This window comes from Hyperoodon ampullatus, assembly GCF_949752795.1.
Source record: "Hyperoodon ampullatus genome assembly, chromosome: 11".
In the NCBI taxonomy this organism is placed as follows: Eukaryota; Metazoa; Chordata; class Mammalia; order Artiodactyla; family Ziphiidae; genus Hyperoodon; species Hyperoodon ampullatus.
The window spans coordinates 46,979,180-46,994,603 of NC_136924.1; the positions used below are offsets into that span (position 1 = coordinate 46,979,180).

The 15,424-nt window shown below is 34.6% G+C and overlaps 1 protein-coding gene across 1 annotated transcript in view; it reads left to right on the top strand.

Annotated features, from left to right (window-relative positions):
• The window catches only part of LRRK2 (leucine rich repeat kinase 2), a gene marked incomplete at its 5' end in the record, with an annotated part of 147,424 nt that overhangs the window by 62,243 nt on the left and 69,757 nt on the right, over positions 1-15,424 (top strand). The window contains 5 exons of the mRNA XM_079714150.1: positions 2,781-2,899; positions 3,325-3,394; positions 3,897-4,114; positions 11,716-11,966; positions 12,274-12,422. Coding sequence (XP_079570276.1) covers positions 2,781-2,899; positions 3,325-3,394; positions 3,897-4,114; positions 11,716-11,966; positions 12,274-12,422 — 807 coding nt within the window. The remainder of the gene's footprint in view (positions 1-2,780; positions 2,900-3,324; positions 3,395-3,896; positions 4,115-11,715; positions 11,967-12,273; positions 12,423-15,424) is intronic.

The following is a 15,424-nucleotide window of genomic DNA, read 5'->3' on the forward strand; positions in this document are numbered from 1 at the left end:
TCCTTCATCAGGTTTAGGAAACTTGTTTCTAGTAATTATTTGCTGCGACTTTTTATCATAATGGGTGTTGGAAAATGCTTTTCTGCATCTGTTGAAATGGGCATATTTTCTCCCTTTATTCTGCTATTTAGTTAATTACATTGATTGATTTTCTAATGTTAAACCAAACTTCCTTTTCTGGGGTAAATCTTACTCAGTTATGGTGTATTATCCTTTTAATATATTATTTGATTTGATTTTCTAAAATTTTGTTAAGGATATTACATCTATGAGGGATATTGGTCTGTAGTTTTGTTTTGTTGTAACTATGAGAGTATGCTAGCCTCTTGAAATGAATTGGAAAGTGCTCCTGACTCCACTGTTTTCTGAAAGAATTTGTGTAGGAGAGGTCTTAAATGTTTAATAGGATTCATGAGTAAAGCCTTGTAGGTTAGGAATACTTTTTGGTGGGGGGGGGAGGCTTTTTAATTAAAAATATAATAACTTTAATAAATTTATGGTTCTTTTGATTTTTCTGTTACTTCTTTTGTCAGTTTTTGTAATTTGAAATGTTCAAGGAATTTGTCCACTTTACGTAAGTTGGCAAATTTATTTGTTTATTATTTATAATCTCTTATTGTCCTGTTAATGTTTATAAGATCATTAGTGATATCTGATCTTTAATTCTTGACATTGATATTTTTTGTCTTTCCTTTTTTTCCTTCTTCAGTCTAGCTCAAGATTTATCAATTTAATCAATCTTTTCAAAGAATCATGTTTTTGTTGCATTGACTTTCTGTATTGATTGTCCATTTTATTTTTCATTGATTTTTGCTTTTTCTTTTCTTTTTTTTTTAACTTATTTAGATTTTATTTGACTCTTATTTTATAGACTCTTAACATGGAATCTTAGAACACTGATTTTTAGAGCTTTCTAATTTTATAATATAAACATTTAAGACCATGCAGATCCTTCTGAGCACCATTTTAGCTGCATCCCACAACTTTTATATATTCTGTTTACATTCACTTTTGAAATTTTCTAATTTCCTTTGTGATTTTTTGACTCATGAGTTATTTAGAAGAGTGTTGTTTATTTTCCAAATACTTGGACATTTTTCCACATAGCTTTCTCTTATTGGTTTCAAATTTCATTTTGTTGTGGTTAAAGAACCTACTCTGATGGTTTCTGTCCTTTTACATTTATTGAGACATGCTTTGTGGACTACTGTGTGGTCTATCTTGGTGAATGTTTCATGTGCAATTAAAAAAATGTGTATTTGGTTGTTGTTGGGTGAAACTGGGTCAACTTGTTTGATAGTGTTTTTCAGGTCCTCTGTATCTTTACTGATTTTTTTTCTCTACTTGTTATATTTAAGAACGAAATGTTGAGATTGTAATTGTCAATTTGTTAATTTTCCTTTTCATTTTATCAGTTTATGCTTTGTGTATTTTGAAGCTTTGTTATTAGGTGCACATACATTAAATACTAGAATTTTTTTTGATGACTTAACCTCCTTATATTGATCCAAGTTTGCATCTAGTATCATTTCCTTCCTCCTGAAGAACTCCCTTTTACATTTCTTCTAGTGCACAGCTATAGGAAATCCCTATGCAGATTACTGGAGCTCTTTTTCCATGACTCTCTCCTGGAACTCCCAGCTAACTTAGTCTCCATGAACACTGATCTCCATTTCCTCATCTCAGGAAAGCCATTGGGCTTTGTTTAAATTCCTTCTCATTGTGCGTATGGCCCTTAAATTGCCTCCAGGCAGAAAGCCAGGGTGATCATAAGGCTCACATAATTTGTTTCCCTTCTTTCAGGGATTACACAGTCCTGTACTCTCTGCAGCCCAATGTCTGAAACCAGTTGTTTAAAAAAATTTGTCCAATTTTCTAGTTGTTTGTTGTGGGGAGGTTAAGTTCAGTGTTTGTTACACCATCATGGATGAAAGAGGAATTCTCTTTAAATATTTTTAAATAAAGGAAAACATCAGAAATGCTAACGTAAAAATAATTCATTTTTGGATTTGTAAATTTTATAATTTGTTTTGACACAATTAATTCTTTATGCTTCTAAGATAAAAAGTGATAGAATTTAAAATCTCATGAGTTGTTAAAAATGGCTTTACATTATTTATCCTTAAAATATGACTAATATTGATCCTTATTTTCTTGAAAATCCATAATTTTAAAAGTAATTCTCTTCTCTCTCAAAACAATACTGCCAGCTAAACTCATTTTTATTTTAATGTCATTTCATAAATGAAACTATAAAATATGTAATTCCAACAGAGATGTACTCAAAATTACTGAATTATAAATAATTTAGTGTGATTCCAATATTTAAAACAAGATTCGAAAATTTTCTAAGCAAAATTCAGAGAAACAGAAAGGAATAACATTGATCAGATTTATGTATAAACTTTCTCTGCTTCCTGAACATGCATGTATTTATTGTAGCACTTGTAACTATTTTTTTTACTTGGCTCTTTCCTGCTGTACTGTGAGCTCATATGAGGCCTGGATTATTTTTCCTGCTTATCTTTATCCTGCACTTACTCAGTGTCTAGTCTGTGACAGCCATTCAATAAATATTCGTGGATGAAGAATAATGTAGCTGAATTTGAAAATGACAAGCTGACATAGTTTATCATTTCTATTTTAAAGATGTTACAAAAGGAATTGGCAATTTCCATTCATGAAAATGTGTTTAATGTTTTGTGATTGAACTACTATGCTAGCATCTTATGATTAGGTCAGCTTTTTTTACTTACCTTTATGTTATTGTTTAAAAATAGGAAGTGAAGGCTCATTTCTTGTGAAAAAGAAATCAAATTCAATTAGCGTAGGAGAATTTTACCGAGATCCTGCCTTGCAGCATTGCTCACCAAACTTGCAAAGACATTCCAATTCATTGGTAAGTTATATTGTAAAAACTGCAGTGAAATATTGTATATTTTTTTTGACATTCTTTCGATAACTGAAATCGTGTGCCAAAGCTAGGAGCTATTGGTGCAGAAATTCCCTAATGTGAGAAAACTGTCTCTCTATATAGACACGTGTGTGTGTGCGTGCACGTATGCTATTTTAAATTTACATTTGTAGACTTTCGAGCATGTTTGGGGCATATAGGTGCTCTGTACACTTTAAAATGGTTTTACTCTTTTTTCTTTTTAGAGCTTCATGTCTATGGAGCCCAGACTAGGTCTGTGTCTTATGGTATGTCTTGGTCCCATGAATACTTTAGCTAGTAATCTTATAGTGACTCCTAAAGAAACCAGATAGGAAAATGTTCTCTTTGCTCCAAAAAATGACGGTAATTTTATTATAAATATTTAATAGGGACCCATGTTTGATCATGAAGATTTACTGAAGAGAAAAAGAAAAATATTGACTTCAGATGATTCACTCAGTAAGTATTTGAAAGTAATTACAAGTAAATAGATATTTTGAGCAGAATACAGCACTTTGATAAATTTCCTCTGATTATGCAAATTTTCTTGATGCCAATTTAACATAGCCTTCAAATTATATTTACCTAATGATTCCATAGACTGTAGAAAAATGAAATACAATTATAGATTTAAAAATTTAGCCTTTATGATGTTATACAGGCCACTTTTTATCCTTCCTACTGTGTTCCTGAAATGTAAATAATACCCTCACCAATGCCACTCTTGATGTTCTTCTTTTTCAGGTCTGTTGTTTTTTTACACTACTTATATCACCTGATTAAATATTTATTATTTACTGTTTATCTCTGCCACTATAATGTAAGTTCCATAGTTTCGTTTTCTGTTGAATTTCCAGTGCTTTGAAGAGAGCCTGACAGTAGTAGGTGATCCATAAACGTTTACCATATGAACTTAAATTGCTTGTTTATATTTCCATTGTTTGTTTGTTTTTGACAAAAGGAGCATCAAAATTCCAATCACATATGAGGCATTCAGAGAGCATTTCTTCCCTGGCTTCTGAGAGAGAATATATTACATCTTTAGACCTTTCAGCAAATGAACTAAGAGATATTGATGCCCTGAGCCAGAAATCCTGTATAAGTGGTCATTTGGAGCATCTTGTAAAGCTGGAACTTCACCAGAATGCACTCACGAGCTTTCCACAACAACTCTGTGAAGTAAGTTTAATTTATCCTTATAATTCTCAGGATATTTGAAGAGCTTTTACATTTATATCTAACTTGCATGCTTAAACGTTCCTTTAAAAGGAACGTTCTGTTTTTGTGTCATTGGACAATAATTCCCCCATTCTTCTGGTTGTCATACAAGTATCTTAGTCTGTGTGGTATTCCAGAAGCATCTTTGGGGGCAGATAAAGGAAATGGAAATGTGATTAAAAAGGAATTCGAGGTTCTGTCCTGATGCTACATGGTAAGTATTAAAGTCTAGCAAGGCTACGTGTTGATTATGCCTTCAATTATTTAATCCTAGTAGGACAACTTAAACTGTTTAAATTAGGTTAGACCTGATTTGGCGGTCCTTGCTCTGCTCAGCTACCAGCTGTGTGACAGTAAGAACATATTACTCTGACTGCTGTAGACCCTTATTTTCTTATCTGCAAAATACAGAGGCTCAACTAAACTATCCATAAGGCATTAATTGAGTTTTAAAATTATATGCAGCTTAAAAATTGATTTTTATGCTCAAAGTTCCTATTTCATAAAAATTAAAGTATAAAATAGTCTGCTGATAGGGTAGTCCTCTGACTATTGACTTTGTTCATCCTTTTTTTTTTATGTACTATAGATCAGAAGTCAAAGAAGATATATGGACAAAACGATCTTAATACAAATGTTTAAATTTTTAAACAAATTCTTGAACTGAACTTCAAAGTTTGAAAAAGAATTATACCAGTTTTTTAAAAACTAGTTTTGTTGCAAGTACATTTCCCTTTTTCTAATTTATAAAATTTACCATGATTTTGACATATTTTAAGAGCAACATTGCATGATTTTTAAATATATTTAAGTGGTATCTTTCCCTTAAAGTTTGTATATCTGGGGAGAGAGAAGAAAAAAAGGTGATCCCTAACCCTACCCCAATGTCTAAAATATATCCATACTCTATCCTCCTCTTTACCTGAATAAATCCCCCAAGTCACAAGGGCCTCATTTTTTTTTAAACATCTTTATTGGAATATAATGGCTTTAAAATGGTGGGTTAGTTTCTGCTTTATAACAAAGTGAATCAGCTATATATATACATGTATCCCCATATCTCCTCCCTCTTGTGTCTCCCTCCCAAGCTCCCTACCCCACCCCTCTAGGTGGTCACAGAGATCCGAGCTGATCTCCCAGTGCTATACGGCTGCTTCCCACTTGCTATCTGTTCTACATTTGATAGTGTATATATGTCCATGCCACTACCTCACTTCGTCCCAGCTTACCCTTCCCCCTCCCTGTGTCCTCAAGTCCATTCTCTACGTCTGTGTCTTAATCCTGTCCTGCCCCTAGGTTCTTCAGAAACATTTTCTTTTCTCTTCTTTTCTTTTTAGATTCCATATATATGTGTTAGAATATGGTATTTGTTTTTCTCTTTCTGACTTACTTCACTCTGTATGACAGACTCTAAGTCCATCCACCTCGCTAAAAATAACTCAATTTAATTTCTTTTCATGGCTGAGTAATATTCCATTGTATATATGTGCCACATCTACTTTATCCATTTATCTTCTTTATTGATGGACACTTAGGTTGCTTCCATGTCCTGGCTATTGTAAATAGAGCTTCAGTGAACATTTTGGTACATGACTCTTTTTGAATTATGGTTTTCTCAGGGTATATGCCCAGTAATGGGATTGCTGGGTCGTATAGTAGTTCTATTTTCAGTTTTTTAAGGAACCTCCATACTGTTCTCCATAGTGGCTGTATCAATTAACATTCCCACCAACAGTGCAAGAGGGTTCCCTTTTCTCCACACCCTCTTCAGCATTTATTGTTTCTAGATTTTTTGATGATGGCCATTCTCACTGGTGTGAGGTGATACCTCATTGTAGTTTTGATTTGCATTTCTCTGATGATTAGTGATGTTGAGCATCTTTTCATGTGTTTGTTGGCAATATGTATATCTTCTTTGGAGAAATGTCTATAGTTATTCTGCCCATTTTTGGATTGGGTTGTTTCTTTTTTTTATATTGAGCTGCATGAGCTGCTTGTATATTTTGGAGATTAATGCTTTGTCAGTTGCTTCTTTTGCAAATATTTTCTCCCATTCTGAGGGTTGTCTTTTCTTCTGGTTTATGGTTTCCTTTGCTGTGCAAAAGCTTTTAAGTTTCATTAGGTCCCATTTGTTTATATTTGTATTTATTTCCATTTCTTTAGGAGATGGGTCAAAAAGGAGCTTGCTGTGATTTATGTCATAGAGTGTTCTGCCTATGTTTTCCTCTAAGAGTTTTATAGTGTCTGATGTTACATTTCGGTCTTTAATCCATTTTGAGTTTATTTTTGTGTATGGTGTTAAAGAGTGTTCTAATTTCATTCCTTTACATGTAGCTGTCCAGTTTTCACAGCACCACTTATTGAAGAGGCCATCTTTTCTCCACTGTATATTCTTGCCTCCTTTATAAAAAGTAAGGTGACCATATGTCCATGGGTTTATCTCTGGTATTTCTGTCCTGTTCCATTGATCTATATTTCTGTCTTTGTGCCAGTACCATACTGTTTTGATTACTGTAGCTTTGTAGTATAGTCTGAAGTCAGGGAGCCTGATTCCTCCAGCTCTTTTTTCTTTCTCAAGATTGCTTTGGCTGTTTGGGGTCTTTTGTGTTTCCATACAAATTGTGCAATTTTTTGTTCTAGTTCTGTGAAAAATGCCATTGGTAGTTTGATAGGGATTGCATTGAATCTGTAGATTTTTTTGGGTAGTATAGTCATTTTCGCAATGTTGATTCTTCCAATCCAAGAACATGGTATATCTCTCCATCTGTTTGTATCATCTTTACTTTCTTTCATCAGTGTCTTATAGTTTTCTGCATACAGGTCTTTTGTCTCCTTAGGTAGGTTTATTCCTAGGTATTTTATTCTTTTAGTTTCAGTGGTAAATGGGAGTGTTTCCTTAATTTCTGTCTCAGATTTTTCATCATTAGTGTATAGGAATGCAAGAGATTTCTGTGCATTAATTTTGTATCCTGCTACTTTACCAAATCCACTGATTAACTCTAGTAGTTTTCTGGTAGCATCTTTAGGATTCTCTATGTATGGTATCATGTCATCTGCAAAGAGTGACAGTTTTACTTCTTCTTTTCCGATTTGGATTCCCTTTATTTCTTTTTCTTTTCTGATTGCTGTGGCTAAAACTTCCAAAACTACGTTGAATAATAGTGGTGAGAGTGGACAACCTTGTGTTGTTCCTGATCTGAGGGGAAATGGTTTCAGTTTTTCACCATTGAGGACAATGTTGGCTGTAGGTTTGTCATATATGACCTTTATTATGCTGATTTAAGTTCCCTCTATGCCTACTTTCTGGAGGCTTTTTATCATAAATCAGTGTTGAATTTTGTCGAAAGCTTTTTCTGCATCTATTGAGATGATCATATGGTTTTTATTCTTCAATTTGCTAATATGGTGTATCACATTGATTGATTTGCATATATTGAAGAATCCTTGCATTCCTGGGGTAAACCCCACTTGATCATGGTGTACGATCCTTTTAATGTGCTGTTGCATTCTGTTTGCTAATATTTTATTGAGGATTTTTGCATCTATGTTCATCAATGATATTGGCATGTAGTTTTCTTTCTTTGAGATATCTTTGTCTGGTTTTGGTGTCAGGGTGATTGTGGCCTTGCAGAATGAGTTTGGGAGTGTTCGTCCCTCTGCTATATTTTGGAAGAGTTTGAGAAGGCTTTGTGTTAGCTCTTCTCTAAATGTTTGATAGAATTCGCCTGTGAAGCCATCTGGTCCTGGATATTTGTTTTTTGTAAGATTTTTAATCACAGTCTCAATTTCATTACTTGTGATTGGTATGTTTATATTTTCTATTTCTTCCTGGTTCAGTCTTGGAAGGTTTTGCTTTTCTAAGAATTTGTCCATTTCTTCCAGGTTGTCCATTTTATTGGCATACAGTTGCTTGTAGTAAGCTCTCCTGATCCTTTGTATTTCTGCAGTGTCAGTTGTTACTTCTCCTTTTTCCTTTCTCATTGTATTGATTTGAGTCTTCTCCCTTTTTTTCTTGATGAGTCTGACTAATGGTTTTTCAATTTTGTTTACCTTCTCAAAGAACCAGCTTTAAGTTTTATTGATCTTTGCTATTATTTCCTTCATTTCTTTTTCATTTATTTCTGATCTCATCTTTATGATTTCTTTCCTTCTGCTAACTTTGGGGTTTTTTTGTTCTTCATTCTCTAATTGCTTTAGGTGTAAGGTTAGGTTGTTTAATTGAGATGTTTCTTGTTTCTTGAGGTAGGATTGTGTTGCTATAAACTTCCCTGTTAGAACTGCTTTTGCTGCATCCCATAGGTTTTGCGTCGTCATGTTTTCATTGTCATTTGTTTCTCAGTATTTTTTGATTTCCTCTTTGATTTCTTCAGTGATCTGTTGGTTATTAAGTGGTGTATTGTTTAGCCTCCATGTGTTTGCATTTTTTTTTTTGCAGTACGCGGGCCTCTCACTGTTGTGGCCTCTCCCGCTGCGGAGCACAGGCTCTGGACGTGCAGGTCCAGCAGCCATGGCTCACGGGTCCAGCTGCTCCGCGGCATGTAGGATCTTCATGGACTGGGGCACGAACCCGCATCCCCTGCATCGGCAGGCGGACTCTCAACCACTGCGCCACCAGGGAAGCCCTGTGTTTGCATTTTTTTACAGATTTTTCCAGTAAGTGAAATCTAGTCTCATAGTGTTGTGGTCGGAGAAGATACTTGATACAATTTCAGTTTTCTTAAATTTACCAAGGCTTGATTTGTCACCCAAGATATAATCTCTCCTGGAGAATGTTCCATGAGCAGTTGTGAAGAAAGTGTATTCTGTTGTTTTTGGATGGAATGTCCTATAAATATCAATTAAATCCATCTTGTTTAATGTATCATTTAAATCTTGTTTCCTTATTCATTTTCATTTTGGGTGGTCTCTCCATTGTTACAAGTGGGGTGTTAAAGTCCCCTACTATGATTGTGTTACTGTCGATTTCCCCTTTTATGGCTGTTAGGGTTTGCCTTATGTATTGAGGTGCTCCTATGTTGGATACATAAATATTTACAATTGTTATATCTTCTTCTTGGATTGATCCCTTCATCATTATGTAGTGTCCTTCTTTGTCTCCTGTAGTAGTCTTTATTTTAAAGTCTATTTTGTCTGATATGAGAATTGCTACTCCAGCTTTCTTTTGATTTTCATTTGCATGGAATATCTTTTTCCATCTCACTTCCAGTCTGTATGTGTCCCTAGGTCTGAAGTGGGTCTCTTGTAGACAGCATATATATGGGTCTTGTTTTTGTATCCATTCAGCCAATCTGTGTCTTTTGGTTGGAGCATTCAATTCATTTACATTTAAGGTAATTATCCATATGTATGTTCCTATTCCCATTTTCTTAATTATTTTGGGTTTGTTACTGTAGGTCTTTCCCTTCTCTTGTGTTTCCTGCCTAGAGAAATTCCTTTAGCATTTGTTGTAGAGCTGGTTTGGTGGTGCTGAATTCTCTCAGCTTTTGCTTGTCTGTAAACATTTTAATTTCTCCATCGAATCTGAATGAGATCCTTGCTGGATAGAGTAATCTTGGTTGTAGATTTTTCCCTTTCATCACTTTAAATATGTCCTGCCACTCCCTTCTGGCTTTCAGAGTTTCTGTTGAAAGATCAGCCATTAACTTTATGAGGATTCCCTTGTATGTTATTGGTGTTTTTCCCTTGCTGCTTTTAATATTTTTTCTTTGTATTTAATTTTTGATAGTTTGATTAGTATGTGTCTTGGTGTGTTTCTTCTTGGATTTATCCTGTATGGGACTCTCTGTGCTTCCTGGAGTTGATTGACTATTTCCTTTCCCATATTAGGGAAATTTTCAAAGGGCCTCATTTTAAATGTCACTTCCTTACCATCTTTTTCCTTTCTTCTCCTTGTCTTCCCTCCAGGCTAGGTTGGCTAACATCTTGTTTATCTTTCCCTGGCACCCACTCTTTTTCTTCCAGTGCTCATTACTATAAATTTTGATCTAAGGTATATTGTCCTCACAAAATTGTAAACTCCTTGAGAACAGGAACTGTTTTAGCCTTGTTCATGTGTATCCCCAGTGCCTACTAAGGTCTGACATATAGTAGAGGTTTCATAGATGATTACTGAACTAATTTGTGAAGGAATTAATGACTGGCACTTGGTAGACCATCAATATTTGCTAAAGAGTAAGTAAAAGAAAACTAGAATTTAGCCTAACTGAAACAAAGAGAATGAAGAGAGCATGGCAAGGTGAGATACATTAGGGCATTCAAAGACTGGACCAGCTCATAACTTTCTCTAAGGAAATTTCAAGTCAGCAACACTATATGGCACTTTTTGTTACTGCTTGTAACTCTCTCTTTACAAGAAAATTTGCTGATTAAACCTTGGGAATAAATAATGTAAAAATCTTTCCTTCTGAATAATCTTGTAGTATCTGAAACAATGATAGAAATTTTGAAACAAATTTTTTGGGCAGTGATCCATTAATAAGCCTTTATAATCATGTTAAACTGTTTAGAATTCCATATGAGAATAAGTACATATATTGATATATAATAAGGAGAATAAAGAAGTGATTGTTTTCTGGTAGTTTAGCCCTTTGACAATAATTCATACCAAACATTTAAAAAATTGATATGATACATAAATGGAAGTTTGCTATTATCATAGTAAAATTAGAAATTGCTTAAAAATAGAAAATAGAGATTTGAAACAAAACGTTTCATTTAAAAGAGGAGGTTAGGCCTTCCCTGGTAACACAGTGGTTAAGAATCTGCCTGCCAATGCAGGGGACACGGGTTTGAGCCCTGGTCCGGGAAGATCTTACATGCCGCAGAGCAGCTAAGCCTGTGCACCACAACTACTGAGCCTGCGCTCTAGAGCCCACGAGCCACAACTACTGAGCCTGTGTGCCACAACTACTGAAGCTTTTGTGCCTAGAGCCCGTGCTCCGCAACAAGAGAAGCCATCGCAGTGAGAAGCCTGCACGCTGCAACAAAGAGTAGCTCCTGCTTACCTCAACTAGAGAAACCCTGTGCACAACAACGAAGACCCAATGAAGCCAAAAATAAATAAATTAAATAAATTAAAAAAATAAAAAAATAGAAAATAAAAGAGGAGGTTATAAAATAAAATGTGTATTATATACATGACTACTTTATGGTAAATCTTACTTATATTAAAATGTGTAACAATTTCTAAAAGCTAGTGTTAAAAACTGTATTCCCAGGATTATGTTATACTGCTTATTCATTAAGTCATTAGTTCAAAAATATTCTTCCATGTTACTCATTGCAGGAATAGTTTACAAGAAAAGCTGAATTAGACTCTCTACCTTATTTCTGTGAGCCTGCTTTTGACCTTCTACCTGTTATATTTTTCCTGGCTTTACCCATTTTATAGCAGAGCAGGTAGTACCAGTCAGTATACTGAAGTTCTCTTGTAGATTGTGTTTTCAATTTTTTGGAAAATTCTTAATGGTTCTAGTTACCAGAAGTATAGAAGGCAGAAATTATAGCTAAACTAAAGTTGTTCAGGTGGTTCATTTAAAATTTTTTAAATATTGTCTTTCCAGACTCTGAAGTGTTTGACACATTTGGACTTGCAAAGTAATAAATTTACATCATTTCCCCCTTACTTGTTGAAAATGAGTTGCATTGCCAACCTTGACGTCTCTCGAAACGACATTGGACCCTCAGTAGTTTTGGATCGGTCTGTGAGGTGCTCAACCTTGAAACAGTTTAACCTGTCCTACAATCAGCTATCTCTTCTTCCTGAGAATCTCAGTGATGTGGTAGAGAAACTTGAACAGCTCATTTTAGAAGGGTAAGAAAGGGGTTCATTGAAGAAAAAAGGGTCACCTCACATTGAAGTTTCGTAAGGTTGACATACAATGACATTGTTTCCGTAGTAATGAGTTTTACATGTGATAATGTGATACATGTGATAATGTAATGTGATAAAAGACTGAGGAAATTGATAATACAGCTTCTATCAATTGACTTAAATTTTTAAAACTAATTTTAAAATTAATAAACATGCTTTAATGCTATTTTTGAAGATATTTTGACTATTTTTCTTCAAAGCATGTGAATTTATGCAATTTAATCCTCATTTTGTCTCTTACGACTAGAAATAAAATATCAGGAATATGTTCCCCTTTGAGCCTGAAGGAACTGAAGATTTTAAACCTTAGTAAAAACCGCATTTCATCTCTATCAGAGGACTTTCTTGAGACTTGTCCTAAAGTGGAGAGTTTAAGTGCCAGAATGAATTTTCTTGGTAAGTGTTTTATATGAGTCTTCTCCTTCCAGTCCTTTTGAGTGTTGTATGGGTCGAATGCAACAAATAAATGTAATTGCATGAGCCATTTATGGACATTTTAGGTGGGGACTTAAAGGTGGCATTTCAGTTAAATATTATGCTAGAGTTTTAAATATCAAGTTAGCAGGTTGGTGATAAAAAGAAATGAGCTGTCAAGCCGTGAAATGTGGAGGGAACTTAAATGCATATTGCTAAGTGAAAGAAGCCAATCTGAAAAGGCTACACACTGTATAATTTCAACTATATGACATTTTGGGAAAGGCAAAACTAAGGGGTTAGTAAAATAATCAGTGATTTCCAAGATTTTGGAGGGAGGGAGTGATGACTAGGTGGAGAAGAGGGGATTTTTAGGGCAGTGGAATTAGTTTGTGTGATACTGTAATGTGGATACATGTCATTATACATTTGTCAAGACCCACAGAATATAGTACACAAAGAGTGAACTCTGTTGTAAACTGTGGACTTTAGTTAATAATAATTTATTAATATAGGCTCATCAATTATACATATAAGTATACCAAACTATTCTAGTTGTTCATAATGGGGAAAAGATGCATGTGTCTGGGGTGGTGATGGTGAGGGGTAAAGGTAGATGTGGGAGCTCTCTGTATTTTCTGCTCAATTTTTCTATAAACATAAAGCTGCTCTAAAAAAGTCTAGTTTTAATATTCAAAAATTTTAATATCAAAAATTGTATTACAGTATTTAACATGTTGTTATTGTCATAGGCTAAAATGTCAATATCTTGGGATGCAGATAGTCATTAAACTGTGGTTCCTTTTACACGATTATACTAAAAATGCTTATAGTTGCCAGAGCTGCTTGAAGCAGAAATACTGAGTTTCCTACTGAAGTTTCTTCAGCAGATTTTTGGACTATAAGTACTATTATTATTTTTTAGAAATAAAATTAATTATTTAAAAGTTTTTAAATTAGTTAGGTTAATGTGTATTCATTGAGCTCTTGCTCTGTACAAAATATTATAATAGTATACAATATGATCATCACTTGTATTAAAAATCCTGGAATACTCTATGTTCTCTTAGCATGTGAGACAACAGGGAATTATGTTCATTTGTAGCCTGTCTGAAAGTTCTAATATTGAGGAACAGAATACTTCTATGGAAATAAATGGGAACTTTCCCTATTTTATCTTCCTTAATGGAGGCTGTGCATACCTTGCCACCCACATACCTATTCTATACCTGACTTGGTAAAATAATTTTTAATACTGTTTAATAGCAGAATATAGTTTGACAACTTACTTTAAAATATTTTACTTTTCCAGAACTTTGAGAAACTACTAACAATAAAGTCCATATTAATTTGCATAGAATTATTTTCCTTCTTTTTCCCTTCCTTCCACCCTCATTGGACATTGACCATATTCTTACCATGAGAGTGAAACTGGGGAATAGAGTGATTCACTCACTAGTGAGTAAAGCAACCCAGTCTCTGTCCTTAAGGAACGTGTAGTTAAGTTCAGAAGACTGACATTGAATAATGGTGAAATAAATAAATGTAATTGTATATCGTACTAAGTGCTGTGAGGAGACGTTTCAAGATGCTATGAGGGTACCTCAAGGGGATCTGATCCAGACTGTGGAGGCAGGGAAGTGTGTCTGTGTCTGTGACGTTTAATTAAGTTAAGTCTGGAAAGAAGAGCATCTGAGGGTTCCTAAGGCTAGCTTATGGTCAATATGTTATCTCAGCTGAATCTCACAAAAATCCTATAGGGTAGGACAGGTATGATCTCTGCTTGACTAATTGAGGAAATTGAAGCACTGAGATTTTTATGTGACATGTTCAGGGGCATAGAATTAATTAATTAGTTGTGAAAGCTTGAACATACCTCTGTTCAAAAAATCTGTTTGCATTGCGCAACTTTGTAATAATTTTAGAAGTGGTTTTATATTTGGAAAGACGCATTATGGAGGTCATACCTGAGTGGGACCACAACCATTAAAAATTCCCATGTGAAATGAAGTTTCAGTTCTTTGATTTTATCAGTCTTCCATATAGAATCTGAACCTTAAGACTTTTAATTCCTAAATGGAGAATCATTTCTACTAATTTATTTTGCTACAAATACTTTTTGGAAATAGGTGAGGTATAGCATGTACCTTTCTGCTTCTCAAGAAGATAGCTTCTAGCAATGTCCTGGAACATTTTGACCCTCGAAGATTTTCTGGATAAAAGATAACCCATATTTTTAACCTTGAAAATGCTCAGAAATAATTTCTCAAGCCATTTTCATAGAACCACAGATTTTCAGATCTCTAAAGAATCTCAGAGTTCATCTGATTTAGCTACACTATTTTACAGATGAGAAAACAGTCTGTATGATTTGCTCAGTTTCCAAAATTATGTTCCATAGAATTTTATTCCTTGGAGGTACCTCGTACTGTATTTTCCTTTTGGAAATTCATAAAATATACCAGAATATTGACAGCTCTGAGATATTTCACTTTATTTTGCATAATGTTTCCCTAATCTCTTTTTTTTTGTAAAGTATATATTTTTAGTCTCAAAAGATATAAAATACCTTAGGAATAACTGACAAAATTGGCATATCTGTCTTAAAGGGAAATTTGGCATTTCTAATGAAATTGTAGATGCCCTACTGTTCCGGAATTCTACTAGTGGTTATATACAATAGAGTCATGCTCTCACTGTTCACAGAAGACCCTTTTGCTTTATTTATTTATTTTTTTTTCAGTACGCGGGCTTCTCACTGCTGTGGCCTCTCCCGTTGCGGAGCACAGGCTCCGGACGCGCAGGCTCAGTGGCCATGGCTCACGGGCCTAGCCGCTCCGCGGCATGTGGGATCCTCCCGGACCGGGGCACGAACCCGTGTCCCCTGCATTGGCAGGGGGACTCTTAACCACTGCGCCACCACGGAAGCCCTGCTTTTTGTTTTTTTTTTGACAATTTGCTAAACATTGTCATAGGCACTGAGT